The 26,005-nt window shown below is 44.3% G+C and overlaps 1 protein-coding gene across 4 annotated transcripts in view; it reads right to left on the bottom strand.

Moving 5' to 3' along the window:
- The window catches only part of LOC306924092 (rho family-interacting cell polarization regulator 1-like), a 108,399-nt gene that overhangs the window by 36,757 nt on the left and 45,637 nt on the right, over window positions 1-26,005 (bottom strand). For 2 of the 4 annotated variants that reach the window (XM_079502431.1, XM_079502432.1), the window contains exons 1-6: window positions 22,494-22,742; window positions 8,844-8,967; window positions 5,078-5,218; window positions 4,803-4,881; window positions 4,223-4,246; window positions 3,625-3,678 (exon numbers count right to left, since the gene is read on the bottom strand). In XM_079502431.1, the coding sequence (XP_079358557.1) occupies window positions 3,625-3,678; window positions 4,223-4,246; window positions 4,803-4,881; window positions 5,078-5,218; window positions 8,844-8,967; window positions 22,494-22,512 (441 nt within the window). In that variant the 5' untranslated portion in view covers window positions 22,513-22,742. Of the gene's footprint in view, window positions 1-3,624; window positions 3,679-4,222; window positions 4,247-4,802; window positions 4,882-5,077; window positions 5,219-8,843; window positions 8,968-22,493; window positions 22,743-26,005 lie in introns of those variants that run through there. The other 2 variants (XM_079502434.1, XM_079502433.1) reach the window with 1 other exon arrangement.

The following is a 26,005-nucleotide window of genomic DNA, read 5'->3' as shown; positions in this document are numbered from 1 at the left end:
TCACCCATTCACACACATTCACACACCAATGGCGGAGGAAACCATGCAAGGCACCAAGCTGCACATCGGGAGAAATTCAAAGTCTTGCTCAAGGACACTCTGACACTAACTGCTAGGGGAGCCCAGGATCGAATCTGACCACTCTACTCCTGAGCCACTGCCACCCTACTGTATCTTAGGGGGAAAATTGACATATTTACGAACCGCAATATGACATAAATGTAAGGTGCTATCAAGTATCATATCAATAACGGTAATGGGTCGCACACACCAAGACTGCATTTCAGTAATTTATATCCAGCCTTCATCAATGTCAATGATGAAGGCTGATAACGTCCATCAGCCTTGGAGTCCTTGTCAATATTTAGAAGACGTTTATTTTTAATCGGCCTCAGGTCTAAATGGGCTAATTTACATTGCACAGGATTCATTTCATGGGGTCTGCACTCTGCAGCCCAGGATAATAGAATGGGGTCTGCACTCTGCAGCCCAGGATAATAGAATGGGGTCTGCACTCTGCAGCCCAGGATAATAGAATGGGGTCTGCACTCTGCAGCCCAGGATAATAGAATGGGGTCTGCACTCTGCAGCCCAGGATAATAGAATGGGGTCTGCACTCTGCAGCCCAGGATAATAGAATGGGGTCTGCACTCTGCAGCCCAGGATAATAGAATGGGGTCTGCACTCTGCAGCCCAGGATAATAGAATGGGGTCTGCACTCTGCAGCCCAGGATAATAGAATGGGGTCTGCACTCTGCAGCCCAGGATAATAGAATGGGGTCTGCACTCTGCAGCCCAGGATAATAGAATGGGGTCTGCACTCCAGCAGCCCAGGATAATAGAATGGGGTCTGCACTCTGCAGCCCAGGATAATAGAATGGGGTCTGCACTCTGCAGCCCAGGATAATAGAATGGGGTCTGCACTCTGCAGCCCAGGATAATAGAATGGGGTCTGCACTCCAGCAGCCCAGGATAATAGAATGGGGTCTGCACTCTGCAGCCCAGGATAATAGAATGGGGTCTGCACTCTGCAGCCCAGGATAATAGAATGGGGTCTGCACTCTGCAGCCCAGGATAATAGAATGGGGTCTGCACTCTGCAGCCCAGGATAATAGAATGGGGTCTGCACTCTGCAGCCCAGGATAATAGAATGGGGTCTGCACTCTGCAGCCCAGGATAATAGAATGGGGTCTGCACTCTGCAGCCCAGGATAATAGAATGGGGTCTGCACTCTGCAGCCCAGGATAATAGAATGGGGTCTGCACTCTGCAGCCCAGGATAATAGAATGGGGTCTGCACTCTGCAGCCCAGGATAATAGAATGGGGTCTGCACTCTGCAGCCCAGGATAATAGAATGGGGTCTGCACTCTGCAGCCCAGGATAATAGAATGCTACATCCACTATGTAATGATGGATGGATGGGAGAGGGAAAAAAGGAGGTAAAAACCTCTGCAATGCCTACCTTCTGCTAGGACAACCCAAGGACTTATCACTCTGTCACGCACACACGCACTCGCACACGTGCGCACACACACACACACACACACACAAACGCGCACACACACACACACACACACACACACACACACACACACACACACACACACACACACACACACACACACACACACACACACACACACACACACACACACACACACACACACACACACACACACACACACACACACACACACACACACAGGGAGCAGTCAGAGAGACGCCACAACTCTCCAGGGAGGTAAGGAGGAAAATGGAGAGTTTTAGACTAATAAACAGAGAACAGGCCTTTAAAGCTGCACTGCTTGGGGAGCACATAAGACAGAAAAGAGGAAGGGGCTGCAGTTTATAAACCCTCAACACAATTAAGGCTTTTACCGTCCATCTGAGTGCAGTTAGTAATACCCCAGTGCCTGGTCTGGTTTCATCTCCTAACTGGTCACCCAGTCACCCAGTTCAACTGTACCCATTGCCTGCTGGAGGTGCCTAAAGAAATGGTATCTAAAAATACGGTGAAGCAGCTTTCTGCTTCTACGGGCCAACGGCCTGGAATAAACTCCCACGGCACCGTAGACAGGCAGCCTCTGTAGACCTCTTTAAAACCAGTGGTGTCATACTCGTAGAACGCAGTACCACGCTGTGGTACCAGTAACCTTTTTATGTGCACGCTCAGGGACGGAACGGTACCGTGCCGAATCAAATGGCTACTACTTTGCATAACAACAGGACAGCTTTAACTGTTTACCTTCATTCGTCCAAAGCAAACTTTTTAGTTTCGCTAGTGTGCAGTAAAGATGTTTGTCTGACTATTTTAAGTCTACTTTTGTGTTTGTGTCTAAAACTCTCATACATTATTTAACAATAGGCGTCACGTGCACGCGTGTGCACACGCGTGCACGTGACGTCATTAAAACGTTGTGGTACCAGTAAAAAAACACCATGACACCACTGTTTAAAACACAGCTCAAGACCTATTTTTTCACCCTTGCCTTTGCCACTGTTGCTATCCATGTACTCACTGTTTTGCCTATTTCACTGCCTTAACATTTTTTTAAATGTTATAAATTAATTAATGCTATTATTGATTTTGCTTGGATTTTTATGTTTTATGTTTTTGCTTTTATTTTCATTATTTGTCCTGTAAAGCACTTTACGCTGCATTTTTATGTCATGAAAGGTGCTCGATCTATAAATAAAGTTTATTATTATTTATCTATAGGCCTACCTTACATATTACGGTAGGGAAAACTTTATTATGGCAGATTGAAAATAACTTCATACATGACGTTCAACCACTTGAACCCCAGCATCCCTATTGTTGGGGGGGGGGAGCATTCACCAAAAATAGCAGATCTACAAGCTCACAGATCGGCTATTTTCGGCGAGGAGATTTGTTCCGTCTTACTACGTTTAGAGGGTTTATGTGGATAAACTCAAGTGATATTGATAAACTTTGAGAACCACTTCCTAGTCTATTGCTGCTTTCTCATTGGATGCTGAATAGATAGATAATGAATTTAACTATCATTATCTATGGCTGCGTGTCGTGTTCCCTATTCCAAACGTTCCTGTCTGGTCCCTGCTCTGGGATGTGATGTAGGGAAGGGCTTCCTTATTGTTGTGGAGCAGAAAAACTAGGTCAACAGATGGTCATTTCCTGCTTCTCGGCCAATCGGCTCATCAGGTTCTGACATACTGGAGGAGGGGGGTCATCCAAAGGGGAAGTTCATAAAGACAACAAACAAACCAACACACACACACGCGCACGCACGCACGCACGCACGCACACACACACACACACGCACACACGCACACACGCACACACACGCACACACACACACACACACACACACACACACACACACACACACGCAGTAATCTTGTCCATACCGGGTAGATGGGGAAAGTGTCTCAGATTGATCTTCTAAATGAGAGTGTGTGCTCAAGTTCAATAACGTGATAATAACAAGCGTTTGTTTTGCTGATGTGAGAGTTCTTGACGTCAGTAGTCGTCCCTGGACCAACTCCCCCATGTACGTTCTCATATAACGCAGGTTGCAACAAGGTATCACTATCCATTCGGCTGGACATTCCATGATTTTTACGTGTTAAGTGAAGTCCTACCTTGCTGAGGTGGAACTCCAGTCGTCTCATGAACCTCTCCGTCACCTTGACTTGCTGTCAGAGTGAAGGCAGAGACAAAGGGTTAATCACACATTAGTTGGGTTCATGTTCTACTGCTATACTGCCTACTGGTTGGTCACATCTCCAAGTACTGTTACTGGTTATCACAAGGGTTCTCAACCTGGGGGGTCGCGACCCCTCAGGGGGGCCCCAGATTATTAAAACAAATTATAATAATAAAAGAAAATGTTTTTTTTTGCAACTGGAAAATGGAAATTAAGAGTTTACATAGAACACATGCATAAAATTTCCTAAAATGATTATATCTGGTTTCAATAATTATTTATGATGTATTTTCTCTATTATTAAGGTTATTGTAGTGGGGTGGAGAGGGGGGGCGAGACATGGCCAAAGCATTTCCGGGGGTCCCCAGCCAAAAACGTTGAGAACCCCTGGGTTATCACATCTCCGTGTACATCAGAGCCATCCAGTAATTTTGGCTAACTGACGTTAAAGTGAGTCAGCGGCTCGTCATCATATACTTTATATAATTCTGTGTTCTAATGTGAGTGTCATGAGTTCATAAGGGTGAGCTTACCTTGTCCAGTTCATACAAGAACCCCTGAGGAGACGAGAGACATCAAACCATCAGTTATAAGTTATATATTATTGCACTGTAGTATATTATCTACTACATAAATTGCGTTAGACAACAGTTACTTCAGCTTGTACACGATAAAGTATACATTTGTTTTGCTGGTACAATTTCATTTTCCTAGCACACACAGCTCTGTATTCTACTATTTGTTATTATTTACAAAGTGAATCTGAAAGTAGTAGTACTTCAGTATTTCTAAATGTTTTTATTATTTTATTGTTTTATGGAGGGACAGACAGTAGGCTGACAGGAAATGGGGAGAGAGATGGGAGGAAGACATGCAGTAAGGGCCATCGGGATCGGGAGTCGAACCCGCGGCACACTGCCAGACTGGATTACCAGCCAAGGTGCCTGGACCCCTGAGCCATGGCCCAGGCCCAGTATTTCTAAACAGAATGATGTACAGTGCATTGGACGCTTGCCAATCGTGAACTTTTACAGAGACAAATGTGCAGTGGAATGGAATGATTTCTTCTAACATGGTGTTCCGTCACTTTTGATTCAATCTGAGGGAACGCACCAGTCGTGAGTTCCTCTTGGATTCTTTCATCTGTCTGTTGAGACTGTCCAACTCCAGCTGGTGACCATGGAGATAAGACCTGAGAGGGGGGCAGGTAGATAGTACAGAATATATACATGTCAATCATAGTTGAAACTCTTCGAAGGTTATTAAAGACGAGAATAATAAATCGCCGTTGCATTTCCTTTCATGTGTGGTAACATGACTTAATGTCTGCTAGCGTGACCTAGTACTGTATCTCCTTGTTATGTTGAAGTTGGGGTTAGTGTACTTACTGCAGTCCTTTCTTCAGAGCTTCATAGACCTCGTCCAGACGCTCAGGTTGGGGGACTTTGGACGGCGAGTTGATGTTGAACATCCTGCTAGCTCTGCTGGGCTTCCTGGTCAGACCAGGAGTGTTGAACACCGAGAGGTTCCTGCAGAGATAAGACATGATATAGTCTCGCGTTGCCAGACTATTGCCTCTCGCAATTTACAAATGCTTCCGTCATACAGTTTGGAGCAACGGAAACTCTATCATGACATGAGTAAAATATAAAGCGGAAGTGGAGCCTCCTCCCCACTTCCGTTTCGTCTTTAGAGTCGCGCACATTTATCGTAATATAAATCAAAATCATCTAAGCACATATAGCTTGCTGCTTATCAGAAATGGAAATGGAAAAAATAAGCTTTAAAGATATTTTTAAATATATTTTGGTGAACGGAAATGGCAGCTTCCTTACTCGGATTTTGGGAGGTGTAGTTCTAGACTCTATAGAGCATTCGGAGATTGTGGAATAGTTGTCTGGCTACGCAAGACATGACATGACATGACATGCCCGCTGTGTTGATGATATCATTCATGTTGTCATCTCTGTCCCCATGATAATGGCGAGCACAAAAGTTTTGTTATGTCACTGTTGCCATTGTCGTCATCGTTGTCATAATGACTTAATCAGTCCCCTGCTATAGTGTTGTCTTGTTTTTTCACACGCACGCACGCACGCACGCACGCACGCACGCACGCTCGCACGCACGCACGCACGCACGCACGCACGCACGCACGCACGCACGCACGCACGCACGCACGCACGCACGCACGCACGCACGCACGCACATACACACATACACACACACACACATATCCAGAAATGTGTGTGGTTCTCATCCCACTGTCTTCTTTTTTTAGCAACACTAACGTAGAGATAGGGCTCTATGGATGATCCATGTTGGTCGGCATCGTCATGTTTCCCAGAGGATATCCCTAAAGCCCTAACAACTCCTCAGGTCCAAACGGTTGCAAGGAGTTGCATGGTGACCCTTTGGTGTGGTTTGGGCCATTGAATTCCATGCCTTGAATCACTTGGGACAACTTGGGACGATGTACGTCAGCGTGCAACAGGACATTATCACACCGTTGGGACAACGTTAAAACCGTCTCAACCCTTTGGTGTGGTTAGGGCTTTACTGATCTACTTCGTAGTTTACAACAAACAAACAAACATAAAACTAGCAGAGAATAAACAGGACTTTTAATTTAAACTCTTTTAGTTTTTTCTGAATCCACACCGCAAAGGGGTGCTCACGCTTATACGACATACCATAGGACCGACACGCGGAAAACAATCGGATTAAGGTTGGCGAACACATGCGTTAAGGTTGGCGACCGGATTAAGGTTGGCGAACACATGCGTTAAGGTTGGCGACCGGATTAAGGTTGGCGAACACATGCGTTAAGGTTGGCGACCGGATTAAGGTTGGCGAACACATGCGTTAAGGTTGGCGACCGGATTAAGGTTGGCGAACACATGCGTTAAGGTTGGCGAACATGCGCTGCTCCGTGCTTGCGGTTATGGATAGGTTAGGGTTTGACGTAGGTTGTCATTGTCGGACCAATAGTATGTCGAAACTAAAGCCTGTACCCACAGCACAGACATGACATTATAGAGAACGGCATCATCACCAACGTTTAGCCACCAGCCCTGTGCCCTACTGACAGAGTGCATGAATCATGAACTACACAGCAGCAACATCAATACGCTGTCAGACTATACACAATGCTGATGAGGGAGAGAGAGAGAGAGAGAGAGAGAGAGAGAGAGAGAGAGAGAGACAGAGAGAGAGAGAGAGAGTGAAAGATAGAGATAGAGATAGAGATAGAGATAGAGATAGAGAGAGAGATAGAGAGAGAGAGAGAGAGAGAGAGAGAGAGAGAGAGAGGGAGAGAGAGAGAGAGAGAGAGTCTGTCTTTCTAATATTCTGTCCAATCCGTCACTCTCGTAATTGGCTCATCTAATCAAAGTTGGTGTATTGAGCGCTTGTGTGCGCGTGTCTCTCTCTCTCTGTGTGTGTGTGTGTGTGTGTGTGTGTGTGTGTGTGTGTGTGTGGGGGGGGGGGGGGGTGGTCCTCATAACCACTATCTTAAAGTGAGAAGATTACACATGAGCCTGTCCTATAATTCAAAACAGACCATGGATGTTTAACTAGTTGTCATCAATAACTACTGCCTGATCTCTCGTGTTACACTCCATCTCTGTAAGTCGTCGCCTGTCATAAATAATGAATTTGTCTCTCCTTATTCTGACAGTGACTCTAAAAATTAGGGAATCAGAATAGGCCATATTGGCCATAAAAATGCCATATCGGTATCGGATTGGTCTAAAAATAATCCAGATTATTAGAATTGATAGTACCTCTAGTCTAGAACAAAAGCCAAATAAAAAAATATGTAAAGTCTTAAGTAAAAATACATTTTACATTTTTATACGTTTAATTTGTGTACTCATCTCATTCAGTAGGCATTCAGTTGTAAAAACAGACACTTGGAAAAAAGAGTATGGACTATTAACTCAACCCCCGCCAGCAGGGGGCGCCGATAGTTCAGCAACCACCACCACCTTCACCAGCAATGGTGGTCGCGGTGATCGGATTATTCACTCGCTAAGAGTCTTTAAAAGCATTCATATTTTAGATGTGCGGTCATGGGGAAGAGCTATTGAGCCACTAAACACAGTCGCTGTATTTATCCAGCGCGATTTGTAATGGAATACTCTTAAAATGGCCTAGAAAGGCCTCATCCACCACCTTGCTCTTTTTTCAATGCATTGTGCCTGAAGGGGAAGCAATCGAACATGGAGCTGCCGCTCGAGGGGAGCTTTGGTTAGCGGTAAACCAACTTTATAGTTTTATCATTAAATAGAGCGCTAATTAACACGTTAAAGTTGCGGGATCTCATTAAAAAGGCGTTAAAGAAGTCCTTAGCCAAGAATGAGTTTTAACAGGCTTTGGGCCAAGAGGACCCTAGGGCTTTTTTTCCATTGTGGTCCTCTGCATAATATCGGAATCGGTCAGAATCGGTATCGGCAGATATGACCCTGCAAATAATCGGAGATCGTATATCGGTCATAATTTCATAATCGTGCCCCCTGTCGTATGGCCGTGTGCCGCTCCACATGCATGCTGACAGAATACTGTCTCATTTTAGATTGGAACTACTTTCACCATATGTTATGCTTTAGCTCAGTGGTTCCCAAAGTGGGGTCCGGGGACCCCCAGGGGTCCTTGAGGGAGTTCCAGGGGGTCCCCAGCTAAATGATAGTTAGCAACCAAATGGACCCTTATGGGTCTGTAACTCAGAGAGTGTACAACACTCTCAGAGTTAAATTAAGAATTTACACACACACACACACACACACACACACACACACACACACACACACACACACACACACACACACACACACACACACACACACACACACACACACACACACACACACACACACACACACACACACACACACACACACACACACACACACACACACGTCATTTCTTTCTCCACCCATTTCTTTGAGCTTCAGAGGCAGGAAAATATGATCAACAAAAAAAAAACACACACACACACACACACACACAGACCCACTGTTTGTAGAGCTACATCTGACAGGATGTCCTGCAAACTCTGTGTATTCCCACAGTGTGTGTATGTGTGTATGTGCGCGTGCGTGCGTGCGTGCGTGCGTGCGTGCGTGCGTGCGTGCGTGCGTGCGTGCGTCATACCTGTATGGTTTGTCGTAAGAATTGACCCCGGCGAAGCTCTGGCTCCTAGTGATGGACCTGGAGGCAGTGCGCCTGGACGGGCGAACCGACAGGGACATGGTGGACAGAGCACGGGACGGACTCCCTGAGGGGAAGACAAACAGGAAGGAAGACATTTTAGTGTCCGTGGTCACGCACACACAGCCAAGGAGGACGGCTCAGAAATAGCAGGCACAAGCATTCAGCACTATACGAGCTGTGGCAGTACAGTGTACACAAACAGTGTGTCGACACCAGAGGGCTGGACTGCAGGGTTTGTGCAGACGACGCAGGTTAATGTTAAACAGGAAAGGCTAAACAGTACAACACTGGTTGGGGCAGCTCTGTAAGGGGAGGGTCAGGGGAGAGTAGATAGAGATGTGGTGGGCGAATGAGGGCAAAATGTTGCACTGTTGGAGAGGAGACCAACTCGGGTCAAACCATTTGTTTATGTGTTTATTTTAGATCCCCATTAGTCACTGCCTCAGCAGAGACTATTCTTCCGGGGGTCAAAGTACAATTAACACTTTCAGCGCCCCCTGCTGTTCATTTGAAATGACCGCAGAGAGCCAGCTATATCCTCTATATAGGCGCCATTCTATTACCGTCAATACAGCTCAATACAACGAGAGATGGGGAAAAAACTTTTTCGAGAAGCAGCCGACATGTGTTAGGTTTCACAACAAGCGGTAACATGGCTGGCGCGATGCGATCAGAAATCACTGTTTACATCTGAACGCTGGGCGGTTTGGACTAAAACAACAACTTTGGAGTATTTTTCAGAGAAAACAAGCAACAAAGAAACGACAATGAGTGGATCCTTATGGAAGGCGCGCAAATTGTTCCTCACGATGGGAAGAACGTAGGCGCTGTCTAGCAGCCTGGGCAGCACGGAAGGTTATTGATTGATTGATTGAGATTTAAATGAGATTATGTTGAGAGCTCTCTTTTATATCACTCTGAGCTAGGTTTGAGACGCAACAATTCTGCTAAATTGAGCAACATTTGAGCCAGTATTGAGATCTCCTGTATAAATCATCAGATGTTCCATCTGAGGCATTATGTGTCTCAGCAGTAAACGATGAGAAACAGGAGCCATAGATGGCATCTCCTTTTTGTATCACGTTAATCTCATTTATGGCTTGAGAAACAAAAGTCAGCTCCGAATCCAAACCAACTTTTAGGGTTCTGATATTAGGCGGGGAAGAAATAAGTGAACCGGTTCAACCCCAGTGGAAGAAGGGGCCTCTGAGAGCAGAGTGTTCACAATAGGGGTCAACTTGATGGCCAACGTAGACATTTACAGATCAAGCCAAATAAGTAAAGAACGTTATTATGCCATAATTTTAAATTCCCCTACAGCAGTGGTTCCCAAAGTGGGGTCCGGGGACCCCCAGGGGTCCTTGATGGAGTTCCAGGGGGTCCCCAGCTAAATTATAGGAACCAAATGGATCCTTATGGGTCCGTAATTAACATTGATTTTACAATATAGATTGGGGGTCCCAGAGATAGAAATGCCATTAATTAAATGGGGATCCGTAAACTAATGCATGTCAAAATGGGGGATCCTTGAAATGAAACGGGTTGAGAATCTCTGCATGAGCCATACAAATCTTCTCGTATGGGGGTCCCTGGCATATCTCTTCAAATAGTGGGGTCCGCAGGGTAATTATTGTCAATTTGGGGGTCCTTCACATGATACAGTTTGGGAACAACTGCCTTACAGTACAGTACAGTACATTCACTGTACAGTTCAGTAGTGGTGGATAACGTACAGTATCACATTAAAATGATGACGCATCACCCCCCCCCCCCCCCCTCTCTTCCTTGTTCCCTCAAGCTCTGTTTTTTCTCTCTTCCTGCGCAGCAAGGTCAAGTGGAGGGAAAAACCAAGTGGGAACATGGAAACGCAACGTATACACGCACGTACGTACACACACACACACACACACACACACACACACACACACACACACACACACACACACACACACACACACACACACACACACACACACACACACACACACACACACACACACACACACACACACACACACACACACACACACACACACACACACACACACACACACACACACAGTTGCTGTACAGTTGTCTCTATATCTGTGCCACCCACATACTTTTCCCTCTGGGAAGAGCACCGCACTGCACTTTAGATAGTGGAAACATGTGATAGCATGAGGCTAGGGAGAGGAGGAGAGAGGAAGCTGGGATGTGAGCAGAGAGAGTGGGCGTGAGTGAGAGAGTATAAGAGATAGAGATGGACACGGAAACAACATGGCTGCAAACACGAAAGAAATAAGTCAAGTCTGAAATATCACGTCAAATTATGAATTACCCATCCAGAAAAAAAGTACTGGTTCTACCAATTGGCGAGCTGGCTGACTGGCTGACTGACTGGCTGACTGACTGACTGACTAAACTATGAAACTATCTTGAACCAAGACATGGAGGATGCTAGTAATAGTATAGAGTTCTGACGTCACTAATGCATCCCCCCGGGTCACGGACGTTTTCCTCTATGGAGAATAACACCGGGTCATCTTAGAATTGTCTCATGTAAGAATTGTGGTCCAAAAATAAAGTGCAACATTTTTTTCAAATTTCCGAAAGTGTGTGGGTCCTTTTCATTGTTTTTCAAAGATAATCTTTTATTGGTCCAAAAATAAGGAGGTGGCTCTGTATATATAGTTTATGATAGTCACTATTTGATACAAGTCTGTTTCTGGCAAAACACTAATTACTAATTCACCGGCAGTAACATTAGTGTCTTCTCGCAGTCAGTTGTCAAACCACCGTTTTTGGCTTTTCTGCCTTTTATTGATAGTATCAAGTGAAGACTTACAGGAAAGAGGGAGAGAGAGAAGGGGAGAGACATGCAGCAAAGGTCGTCATGAACGGGACTCGAACACACAACGCACTGTCAGGCCAAAGCCTATATGTGGCATGCGCCTGGACCACTAGGCCAGCGGGCACCCCACAATCTAAATGTTTATGTGGTCATTCTGAATGGGGGAAAAACATTGCAACCGAGGTAGGAACTTAAATTACATCAGACTTTGGTGCTCTATACTAGTACATTAAACCAGCTTTAGCATCATAAAGTGTCATCATCACTTGGCTCTTGGCACTTTATGACGATAACACTTTATGATGCTATGATACTGTACTTGGTTGGCTACTCTTTTATTTTCTTATCCTTTTTATCACTTGCACAGATGTGCTCATGCTATGTATGTTGTCCTATGCTACGTTGTCAAATGTCTGTTGCTGTTTTGTACTGTTCTTACGTTTCAAACCTCTACGAACTGCTGTAAATCAAATTGCCCTCCGGGGATATTAATAAAGAACTTGAACTTTAAGGTCCGCTTTTCAGAAGACAACCGATTCAGAAGAACACCAGCACTACCAGTGTGTGACTATGCTGTGTACTGTATGTGTGTGTGATTCAGCTGATTGTCAGACACACACACACACGCGCACATGCGTGCTTTAAGTCTAGAGATTAAATAGTGGCCTGGGAATTACACAGAGACTTAAAACTCAAGCAGGGTCTGTTGTGGACAGTACACTCTGTTGTCTCTCTGATTGCTCTCATTATTGGTACAAGTGGCTCTATCTGAAGATAATGTTGCTGTTGTGACTAAGAAACAGAGTTAGACAGTAGACACTACAGTACCACAGGCACACATGAGCACACACACACACACACACACACACACACACACACACACACAGACACACACACACACACACACACACACACACACACACACACACACACACACACACACACACACACACACACACACACACACACACACACACACACACACACACACACACACACACACAAATTGTAGATTTGCTATTTTTAATTGAATAGCCAACACACAAATATAAAATGACACAAGAGATGCTTTCCCGGTATTAAAGGGCTATAGCTCGTCTTTGTTAAAAAAAAAGGCTGACATTTAGATGGAAGAATCCATTGTTACTGGCCAGTAGCATTATCCTGATTTGATGTCATTCTCACTGTGTGTGATGGCCTCCTGACTTGTCTGTTCAGCAAGATGATTTGTTAAGCCCACTTCCTCTCACAGGGAGGATGAGGAAGCAAGCTCAGCATCCCAGCGCTAGAAGCAGATATAAAAGGAATACAATCACCCATAGATTTAACCCATTCAGACCATTCTTAACCACTTTAACCATTATTGTATACGCGGCAGCTTGTAGATCTGCTATTTTTGAAAGATCGTGAAAATGTGGCGCACATTTTTGAATATATATTCTTTCAGAGCGAACGTTTTTAACTCATATCTTTGCTTCTAGGAGGTCCTTGGAACAACATATTCAGATGGGTGTCGGCGGCCACATACTGTTTGGGCTCCTGGACATGAAATACTTTGAGCACCACTGACATACAGTAGAAACATAGGTTTTTCCAGAAAACTGTCTCAGGTCTTAAGAGCAGAGGTACAGTCATTATGTTCTCCACTATCTCTTTGACTGTCGTCTCTGTCGGGTGGATGGAAACCTCATTATGGTGTACTTAATATCTGAGTTAAAAACGTTCGATCTGAAAGAATATATAGTCAAAGATTTGCGCCACATTTTCAAATTTTTTCATAAATAGCAGATCTACAAGCTTGTAGTGCGGCACTCGGTGCTGTGCTATGAGCTTGTAGATCTGCTATTTTTCAATAGCTAAAGTATAACATAATGCTTAAAACACCAAAAGGGGTTCCCCGTCCTCAATGGGTTAAAACTCACAATCTTTAAACTTTGTGAGCTTATAGATTGTAACATTTACTTTTTCACAGATGGTTAAACACAGTTAAACACAGTTAAACACAGTTAAACACAGTGCTGCATGGCGTGACGTTTACCTTCTTACAACTAATAACGGTGGTAGGTTCCCATTTCTAGTACCGGGATTCATGCAGTTATATTTATCCACAGCAAAACAATGAGCTATTAATCCACTGATAACCATCTCTGCTTGTCCAAGACAGACACACAGAATCTCTCCATCGTGTGCTGCTGGTGTACGCTGAATTCAAACAGGCAAAAGAGGTGGAGCAGGTTGAATGCCGAGGAGGTTTGGCAGCTTACATGACATGAAAAAGTTACATGACATGCAAAATTCATGTTTGGCAAAGTATAGCTGCATATTCCAAGAGATATACAGAACTGTCAGAACCTCTTGTCTAATGGAAGTGATACAGCACAGAGTTATATAACTAGATTCACTAGCGGTAAATTGAGCTAGGCTGTGGCAGAGCCATAGAGTAAGACAGAGTTACGACAACTCTGTTCACTTCATGGGGCCGCCAGTCCAATGGCGGCTCTTCTACATAGACTTCTATTGGCGAAGAGCGTTGCGAACAGTGACAACATCCTGGACCGGAAGTTGGCAGAATGCACTGGACTCAGGCAACAGCCCAGCTTGAATGATCTTAAATCCCTTTATTTTCGATAGTTTTTGAGAAGGTGCAGCCGCTCCAAGGAACAGCAATGTGTGTCCCTATGTGTGTCTGTCCGTTTAGGGTACCAACAGGTGACAAAGTGGCGCTGTTGAGCTTCGCACTGTGTGCACAGGTGCATGATGGGAAGCTGAGTTTTTAGCAGCCATTACATGATTCCGGGTGTGATAGTACAGTACAGTACAGTGACAGTACAGTACAGTACAGTACAGTACAGGGACCCCCCGGGGACCCCCACACAGTAACAGTAACTATAACAATAAAAGTATAGTAACATTACAGAGACTGTAGTTGTTACTGTACAATACTTTCAAACAGTTGGCATGTTGCACAGTTTGCACACATGCCTAAAATTGTGCCGCCCTCGTTGAAAACAATGTATTTCAAACTGTATTTCAAACAAAAAGCTTGTCACTCTCCAGGCTGCATGAACAGCGCTCAGTTTTCTGCCCCCTCAATGTCGTAACTCTGTCTTACTCTATGGCTCTGGGCTGTACTAGGCACCATGATGCAACCCCTTCTCTTATAGAGAAGGCTTAGACAATGTGCTTAATGGTGCCATGGTTAGATAAGGTAGAACAGTGGTTTTCAACCCGTTTCATATCAAGGTCCATTATTTATTCAGTATTTGAGCCACGGACCACCATTTGTAATGTAATGCAAATGTTTAACAATACTTTTACTCTTCGGCGCATAAAACGAGGTTTGATTTTACACTCTCAAGAGATAAAGATCTATAAGGGTCCATTTGGTTAGCAACTAGCTGGGGACCACCTGAAACCCCCCTTAAGGACCACTGGTTGAAAAGCACTGAAGTAGAACATCAAAGATTTTCTAAATCTGTAGCAGATTTTCGCTACCATTACCGCCAGATTGTTTAACTTCATTGTTAAAAAGTGCATTCACAAACGTGTATTTAAAAAACAACCTAATACGCACACCATAGGAAACGTCACGCTCCGGCAGGAAGTCAGATGCTATTGGTTGTTTTAAGAGGAAGTCCAACAAAGGAAGACAGTCCAGGGGACTAAACGCCATCTGGCTGAAATATCCAAGAGAGGCAGAGAGAAAGGTCAAAGGTCAGATATGAGAAAACGCCCATTCCCGTTAATCTATTCAGGACTGGAACCCCGTTTGGTGTTTTAAGCATTATGTTATACATTAGCTATTGAAAAATAGCAGATCTTGTATTTTGCTTGTATGTTACTACAAATGTGAAAATGAGGCGCAAATCTTTGAATACATATTCTTTCAGAGCGAACGTTTTTAACTCAAATCTTTGCTTCTGGGGCGTCCCTGGAACAAAGTTTTTTCAGATGGGGGTCGGCGGCTAATTACGTATATTTTTGGGGGTCCTTGGGGGTCATGAAATTGTTTGAAAACCACTGAAATAGAAACAGGTTTTTCAGAAAACTGCCATGATTTAGAAGACATTGGGCTCCAGTTTTGTCTCATCTTTCTAAAGCCACTATTTGGGGATTTAGGAGTGGGGAAAGGGTGTTCCCCCACTAAAGTTGGTATTTTGGTTACCTGTCTAAATCCCTTAAACACCTCCGTTACCCGTTATATTATGCATAGGTGTGGATTGGGCGTAAACCACATTGAACCAATCACCAGTCTTGGCTTTAAGAGATCCCTTTAATAGATCCCTTACCCGTCGCCCTTAGTGCTATATTGCTTCATAGCCGCTGCCGCTGCCCCCCATCCCCCCACCCCCCCCTCGTGCCGTTCTTTTTTTTTCTCCACACGCACAGAGCCTTGAACACTCGTCTTTTCATTGAGTCACAACTCGCTCAAATCTTGCTCATTTTTAAAAATGTAAAGTTCTATGTAAACTACGGAATTAGGGCTTTCATTTGGTATATGCGTGCGTGTAGATCGTCTCTACGGAACGGTATGAAGCGAAAAGGAAAGTTCGGCAAGTCGGATTAAACCATTTGCTGCGCTGGTGATGAACTGAAGAGCAGGCTGGCACAAATAACTTATTTGACTATACAATTATATAAACACAATGGACACAAGGAAGTGGCAGGCACTCACTTCAGCTGATTATAGGAAAATAATAAAGAGATGCAATATGAATATTGGAGAGATGAGGCAGCCTGACTAGTCTGTGCCTGGACATCTCCATTGAAGCGCGTGGTGGCCGCTCTTTACCAAACTAATTTGGCATGGCTAACGGGTGCTTTTAAATGCCACTATCGCTTTCCCAAATGTGTGTGACCAAAATAGCAATTTAGGGGAAAGCGTGCCAACACGCCCATGACCACACCTTTAGGCGCAAATACCGGTGTCGGCAAAGAAGATAGCGGATGATGCTGGACGAAAATACCATTAAGGGACAGAGAAAGCTCCTATATTCGTAATGTTCGGTCAGCGGCTGAATTGCGGGCCGCGCTGCGGGTAAAGTCAGAGACAAAATTGGAGCCCTTTATGTTGTAGAATCTGGTGTCAGTCCAAATGGGTTAAATTAACTGTAAACAACTTAGCGCTGTGTGGAAACCACATGATTAAATCATATCCTAGTCATGCATGGGTGAGCCAAACTACCCATCAAGTGCATTACTTCCAAAGAATTCATGCTCACACCTACTGTACATATGTCGCTCTGAATGTCTCCATTCATGAGATATGACCCGTTTATGTAAGTTTGACATGACCTTTGACCTTGTCAATCCAAAAATCTATCACCTCAGGGCAACTTCAGGGCAACATATATACTGGTCATTCCCACCAAGATGTCATGCTGTGTTGTTCACAGACGGTAACGCACACACACACACAATATGTTGTTTCTTTTCAACAAGTAATTTAGCTCGTTTCCACAATAAGGCCTTGTTCACATTAAGCTTTAATAAAAGCCTCTCACATATTCCAGCTGAATAAACAGAATAATAAACGGTTACATTATTACCAAGAGAACTTCCGACCGAAAATACTCTAAACTCTAAAACACATAGTAGTAGGCTACACACAGTGAAATCCAGAGTGGCCAAATCAATCATAGGAAAAATAAACACAGGGACCAGCAGCAACAACAACACCAACCTGGTCCAGGCGTGTCCGTGTCTTGGCGTGTGTCAGTGACCCACGACAGACAGATGCCCGGCAGTCGACACATCTCTACTTCCGGCCCATCCACGGCCGTCCACCTAAGGTCAGGTCTGTGCTAGTACACTCGCTACCCTGCCCGACGCCCGCCATCTTGTTATGGTTCCACAAACTCTCACGCAGATGTCCAAATAGTCAGTTGCTCAAATCAGTGAGTTACTTAGTTGTTCCAAGTCAAATACAAACCAGTGAGTTACTTAGTTATTCCAAGTCAAATACAAACCAGTGAGTTACTTAGTTATTCCAAGTCAAATACAAACCAACGAGTAACTTAGTTGTTCCAAGTCAAATACAAACCAACGAGTTACTTAGTTATTCCAAGTCAAATACAAATCAGTGAGTTACACTACACTACAGAGCTCAAGAACCTGATGTTAGATAGGAAATTGTGGAGCGTAGCGATCACTCTCGCAGTAACTAACTTAATCAGTTGTTCCAACTTCCAAGTCAAATGCAAATCAGTGAATTACTTCTTAGTTAACAGTTCCAAGTCAAATACAAACCAGTGAGTTACTTAGTTATTCCAAGTCAAATACAAATCAGTGAGTTACACTACACTACAGAGCTCAAGAACCTGATGTTAGATAGGAAATTGTGGAGCGTAGCGATCACTCTCGCAGTAACTAACTTAATCAGTTGTTCCAACTTCCAAGTCAAATGCAAATCAGTGAATTACTTCTTAGTTAACAGTTCCAAGTCAAATACAAATCAGTGAGTCACTTAGTGAGTAGTTCCAAGTCAAATCCAAATAACAGAGTCACTTAGTCAATATGGTTCCAAGTCGCTATTCGGGCATTTATTCAGCTGCTCTTCCCTCGCACGGCCGCTCGGTCAAAGTTACATTAACAACGACATGTCATCATTTCTGTCGTGGTCTGGTCCGTTCTGTTCTGCTGTGCTACTCGGTTCCGTCCCGGTCTAGAAGCTGCGTTCTATCCGCTCCCTGGCCTGGTCCAGTTGGCTACTGTATATGACAGAGGTCCTCAGTGTGCAGCTGAAGCCCACTAGGCTATATGACAGAGGTCCACCGGTCCGCCGGGCCAACAGAGAGTCAGAGATCACACCATCATCTCCACTGCTACTGCTGATGCTCTCATCATGTAAACACATCATCAGTATGGCTCCGTGCCACTCACTACTCCCCCCCACTCAATCTTCCACACGCTTCTGTGTGTGTGTGTGTGTGTGTGTGTGTGTGTGTGTGTGTGTGTGTGTGTGTGTGTGTGTCAGTTACACCACACCTATTGTTTGGTACAGTCTGGCCTCTCTCCAGGCCGTTCTAGAACACAGAGGCCTGTATAGGGCCATGTGCTGCTCACACACACACACACCCCTACATGTCACCAGCACGCACGCACGCACGCACGCACGCACGCACACGCGTCACCAGCACACACACGCACACACAGACACGTGTAACAATTGTTAATTTTGACAACAAAGTTTGTTGTTTTAGTCAACTAAATTTCATAGGCTTTTAGACGAAATCTAAATTTGTTTTTGCCAGGCCTTGATGGCGTCGTAATGGCAGATTTTGCACTTGGTTGCATGCTGAAAATAGCCAATCGACAAGCTTACAACACGCCGTGACAAATTGTCAGCTATCTGCTGTTTTCAGAGCACAACCAGAAGATAAAATGACTTGTCTTTTAGTTCTACTGGATATCTTCTCCACTATGCCCTCCCTAACATTTTAGTATATATTTGTTGACGAAATTGTCAGTATATTCAGTTGTAGTTTTGGTCATCATGGCTTAGTTTTTATTTAGTTTTGACTTTATATTTCCTTTTTATTCAGTTTTCGTCAGTGAAAAAAGGTAGTCGAGTAACATTTCTCCCTCATACGGGCCACTCTTTAGCATTGGGCAATGTGTAGTCCACGTCAGGGGTGGGCAACTTTGACGATGGAAAGGGTATAGTTCCACACTCACTCCAGAGGACCACTATATTACCACACTCACTCCAGAGGACCACTATATTACCACACTCACTCCAGAGGACCACTATATTACCACACTCACTCCAGAGGACCACTATATTACCACACTCACTCCAGAGGACCACTATATTTCCACACTCACTCCAGAGGACCACTATATTACCACACTCACTCCAGAGGGCCACGCTATTACCACACTCACTCCAGAGGACCACTATATTACCACACTCACTCCAGAGGGCCACGCTATTTCCACACTCACTCCAGAGGGCCACTATATTTCCACACTCACTCCAGAGGACCACTATATTACCACACTCACTCCAGAGGACCACTATATTACCACACTCACTCCAGAGGGCCACTATATTACCACACTCACACTATATTACCACACTCACTCCAGAGGGCCACTATATTTCCACACTCACTCCAGAGGGCCACTATATTTCCACACTCACTCCAGAGGGCCACTATATTTCCACACTCACTCCAGAGGAGCCACATTGCACATTGTCAATTGGCAAAAATAGCCGATCTACAAACTCAAAACACGTGAAGGTGGCCTGGTGGGGGCTGCATGTGGCCCTCGGGCCGCCAGTTGCCCATGTATGGTCCACGGCACATCAAAGTGTGTTTATGTACAGTGTGTGCACTGTGCAGTACAGTAGAACAGTAGGCCTATGTCTGGATTTGATTGGTGACTCCCGATTCTTACCCCTCCTGGATGGTAAACAACAGACACGCACTCACGCACGCACAGTCGCACACACACAGATGAGTAAGAAAGGACTCACCGCAGTGATTGACCCTATCAATGTCCATCCATAAACTGTAACCTCTGTGCCCAGAGTCACATTGTTTATATGTATCTTTTGTTTGCCATGGGAGATTGGTTCATGTGGGCTTAACCACTGAACCACAAAGAAAGAAAGAAATACTCCCTCCCATTAAGGGCTCTATTGCTTCGGCTATATAACCAGCCACTGCTGTGGAAACCCCACACGTTGCATACTATCTGACTTAATGCCTTTAACACCAAGCATTAGCATTTAACAGCCAATAGGATGGGAGTCATGTCCTAATAGTGTAAATAATGCACCCATATACTGTAAGTCATGGTGAAGCAGGGCAACCAAACACATTCAGAGGTATCCAGGGAGGCATTCGCTCACCTCACATTAACCAATTAACCCATTTAGGCATGACCTCAAAATTTAAAAAAAAATCTTCTAAATCCTCCAGTTTTCTGAAATAAATATTTTCACGATTTTTCAAAAATAGCTACCTACAAGCTCACAACTCGGTGGCGCGCTATGAGCTTGTAGATCTGCTATTTTTCAATAGCTAAATTATAACATAATGCTTAAAACACCAAAAGGGGTTCCCGCCCCAAAATGGGTTAAGACATGAGGTCGTTTCGACAAATGTCTTCTAAATCCTAACAAGTGTTGTTGTTCAGTGGTTCTCAAAACTTGTTCATGTCAAGGACCCCCAAAATGATATGTATCTGGACCCCCAAAATGAAATGTATCGGGCCGCCTATCCCCCATCTCTAAATTGAGGGCGCGTTCGGAAATAGCGCACTGAGCGCACTGTGCAATGCAAACTAACAGGTGAGTGCGCTCCGGTGTGGTATTTCCGAACGCGTGTGGTACAACAATTGTGGCACTTTTAATTGTTGATACCGTGCTTCTAATTGCTGCCAATAAAGTATTCTATTTTATTCCTCTATTCAGTCTTTAAAGAAGTGCATATGACAACAGGATTTCCTGAGCAGGAAGATCGATCCAGTCTGACACAGTGACAAGCAGGTATAAACACAAGACAGGTGCTAATGATCATCTGTCAAAATAACATCTACAGTTATATGCAATCCAGTGTCAATGACTCCTGTAAAGAGGGGCAGGTATAGCATATAAAAATCCAGTCTACCTGCAGGTTAAAGATGGAGAAGGGCTAAGATTGTCTTGAATCATTCCACCATTCACTTCCACTCTACTGCGACACCATGCCTGTGTGTCTGTTCCATACAGGCGACGCAGTATTGTTTCTTTCACATTTTCTCTCTCTTTGTTTCATAACAGCCTTTATAGGAGGAGGAAACAGGGAGGGGAGTAACATCCTGCTACGACAGGGCAGTGCCAGGAAGAACCTACTTCAGCTGTATGGCTGCACTGACTAATAGCAATAATACTTCAGCAGCTGTACTGACTAACAGAAATACTAAAAGCCAACATCAACGTGGACCTGTTGAAGGAATAGCCTATACATTTCATGACCTATTGTCCACTTTAGTGGAAGAATTCACTGTCAGGGATCATAAGTTCACAAATAGACCTCACATAGATGCGCGCGCGCGCACGCACACACACACACACACACACACACACACACACACACACACACACACACACACACACACACACACACACACACAATTATTGTGAACACGGCTCAAGGCATAATTCTCATAGCATTACATGTAACACTCAAGGCACTCGTAATTAACCCCCCCCCCCCCCCCCCACACACACACACACACACACACACACACACACACACACCTGCAACATAAGTGATACGACACACTGCCCTATAGGCTATAATGAGATAGCAACAAAAACATGCTCCTAACTTGACGTAATAACACCCCCACACACACACACACACACACACACATACACACACACGTGTTAAATCACTGTTGTTATTTTAATTCTGAAATGGAACCAAATGTACACTCTCACAGTTAAATTAACATTGATATCTGCCTTAGTAGAGTGTAGTCAAACACATAATAAGAACAGCGATGAGGAGGCAGAAAGGTAGAAGTGAGAGGGGTGAATGATACCTCCATAGTAAGAACAGTCTAATAACAGCAATGAGCACTGCAGGCAGAAAGGTAGAAGTGAGAGGGGTGAATGATACCTCCATAGTAAGAACAGTCTAATAACAGCAATGAGCAGGCAGAAAGTAGAGGGGTGAATGATACCTCCATAGTAAGAACGGTCTAATAACAGCAATGAGCACTACAGGCAGAAAGGTAGAAGTGAGAGGGGTGAATGATACCTCCATAGCCACTGTACATCACAGCTGTGTGTGTTGCAGTCCAAACCAAAGGGTTCCTCCGTCCTCGGTATGGACTCTAGTGTCTCCACCTTAATCCAAACAACAACAGCTTCCTCGCTCGGCCTGGCCGGCGCCAGCAGTTAGGAACTGAACCGACTGACCGTGGAAAAAACCGCACGCTCGCGACTTCCCTGTAGACACACTGAATCCTGCAGGGAAACGGAACTGGGGTCTTTCTTTCAAGTTTAAACTTTGTGGTCTTTCCTCTCCCTCCCTTTCACCCTTTCACCAATGTCTCAGTGTACTTCTCTGTCCCGCAACTTCTGTCTGTCTCTCTCTTTCTGTGTTTCTTCTGTGCCTCCTAGACAACACTGTTGTTTCTCTTGGATGGAGTGTTTAGTCCGGCCGGGATCCCCCCTTCTCCCTTTCCCAGCACGCTGAGACGGAGAGGGGAGAGGAAACCAGGGCTGGAGGAAACGAGGGGAGAGGAAACGAGGGGAGAGGACAGGACAGGAAAAGAGAGGAGAGGAATAGAGAGCAGGGGGGAGAGGATGAATCTATGCTGTTTGTATGAATCTATGCTGTCTTTTAACTAGGACAAACATCATTTTGTTCCATTGCTCTGCGACTGCTTGCAGTTGGAAATACAAATGACAAATAAAGCAATCTTGAGGAGAGGAGGAGAAAAGAGAGGAGAGGAGAGGAGAGGAGAGGAGAGGAGAGGAGAGGAGTCTGCCAGGAAAAGGGGTACTCCTCCCTCCCTCCCTCCCTCCTTGCCTCATTTCCTTTCCTCTTCTCAGCTGACATCACATCATCTTCCTGACACTCCCTCTCTCTGTCGAACCAAGGTATTGTTTCGTGCAAGATACGCACGCACGCACGCACGCACGCACGCACGCACGCACACACAGTGTCCCCCACACACACACACACACACACACACACACACACACACACACACACACACACACACACACACACACACACACACACACACACACACACACACACACACACACACACACACACACACACACACACACACACACACACACACACACACACACACACACACAATGCAGGGCGATTCTCCATTGTTTTGCTCCATACACAGTTAAATCCGGAGTGTGGTTTTGCGGTGTATAAGGAACAGAATGCTGTGGAATATCTTAGTGAATCATTATGAGGAAGGCCATAGGGATATGAAGATAAACACTGAGGTCTAATTCTGAAACTGACAAAAATGAAAGAGTTTTAGCCTTGCGAAAGCAACAACACCAATCATTTGCATGACAGAGAATCTTTGTTTTAGTTCCAAGACTTGCCGGCTAAAACATGTTGCACAAAACAAGTTCGCAACCATTCAAAGAATGATGACGAAACTAGAAGTGCTACAACCTGCAGGCAAAGGAACTGTAGCCAAGTGAAGATACCATTCATAGTTCGTCACCGTCGTAGATTTCTTTAAGCATCTTCCTCTTCGCCTGATTTACAACAACTCACACCTCTCCCTATTCTTCTTGTTTCTCTTTTGACTGGTGGAATACTGTCACTTAGATGAGGGAGATGTCAAATACACTGCAATGACAGCTGATTACGTTGAATTGGAGCCGACACAGTAATGGAATTGGCTGCTGCTGCTGCTGTTAGTTGACTTGACAGAACAGAGGTCCCCAGACCCCTCATGTTTTTAGCTTAGCATAAAGCCACTGGCCTTAAAAATCTACTTTGGGCCTGTTTTCTGTTTCACGGAACCTACTGTACATAGATAGCAGATTAAAAGCCGGGGACTTTCCCAGTAAGCTTGGCTGAATCATAGCCATGACTGGCTTTCATGAAAGCAGAGCCACATACAGATTAAGAGATATAAAAAAAAATATTCCAATTTGCCTCAACTCCTTGTTGCAGGCGAAATAGGATCCAATTTGTAAAAAAAAATGGTACAGTCCACTGCACACGCACAGATGCCAATTTGAAAAACAAATGCATTTTCCGGTATATTTTCTTTATATTTATTTTCTCATATAAGTCACATCCTAGGCATTGCTAATCATCAAAGTAATTAAAATGAAGTCATTGAAGCGTTTGCTGAACGAGTCGAGGATCAAGATAAAATTTGCAGGGAGAAAGCAAGTCAAATGTTAATTTTACCTGGATTCTAAATGTCATCAAATTAAACACCTACATATTAATTCTGACCTTGAGAGGATTATACCACAAGCAATTGACCATATGCAGACCGCATCCATCTGGCCAGCAAGGTGCTAGGTGCAACTTCCCATTGACAGCCCATTCATCCAAACAGAAAAGTTCGATCTAATTGTATAAACAACGTCAAACTCACCAACATTGCAACTGTATGGAAAGCCTGAATTATCCTCTTTCTATCTGCAAAATGTTTGTTTCATAAAAATCCACCGTAGACATGTTGTGAGCTACTTCCTGTCAAGAAATTCCTTCCAGGTGATTTTTTTATGGAAGTGCTCGTTGAACATCACTCAGTGGCCCATACGTACCACCTGTTTTGAATTTGCACATAATGCAGGGGACAGCAGGAGGTTGCTTTACTGATAACGAGCGCTTCGGAAAAACAAAACCTGCACAGAATGTCTTGGATGACAGGAAGTAGCTCATAACATGTCTACAGTGGATTTTTATGAAACTAAAACTTTACAGATTGAAAGAGGATAACTCAAGCTTTCCGTACAGCTGCAATGTTGGTGAGTTTGACTTGTTTAATACAATTAGATATAGGACTTTTCTGTTTGGATGAATGGGCCGTCAATGGGAAGTTGCACCTAGTTCAATTTACAATTTACAATTTAGGCATTTAGCAGACGCTCTTAATCCAGAGCGATTTACATTAGGTTCGCACCTTGCTGGCAAGATAGATGCGGTCTGCATATGGACAAAATTGCACACACGCGCACACACAAGCACGAACACACAGACCTTTTACTTAGGTAAATAGCTATTCCTGTAATGCACTGCAAGGGACTAGCACTGCCAGAAAACATTGGCCTGTACTGTAATTTCCATGATGGATTTGTGCATGTGTGGTTTGGTTGGCAAAGCATGTGTGCACGAACACAATCTCTACAACGGTATGCATGTGAGCATGATGTGTCCAGGACAGGTATGTCTGTGCATGGCATGCCTGTGTAGGCCTATAGATATGTCTTTTATACTAATATATAATTAACAATATATATCATATATTCAATTACAATTCAGGCATTTAGCAGATTAAGATAACTCTTAATCCAGAGCGATTTACAATAAGCAAGAACACAAGGTATCAAATGCATATAAATAGTAATCTAGGATCATAACTAAGTAAACTAAGAACCTATCATCCATCTAACAGTAGAATATCTGTAGATTGAAACTATGCTACAGAATGCCAGATCAATAATGACCTGGCATCTGACTACATAACATGCTATATAAATCAGTGGTTCGCAAAGTGGGATCCGGGGACCCCCAGTGGTCCTTGAGGGAGTTCCAGGGGG

The sequence above is a fragment of the Electrona antarctica genome (genome assembly GCF_951216825.1).
Source record: "Electrona antarctica genome assembly, chromosome: 5".
Lineage (NCBI taxonomy): Eukaryota > Metazoa > Chordata > Actinopteri > Myctophiformes > Myctophidae > Electrona > Electrona antarctica.
This window is presented reverse-complemented; position numbering and strand designations above follow the sequence as displayed.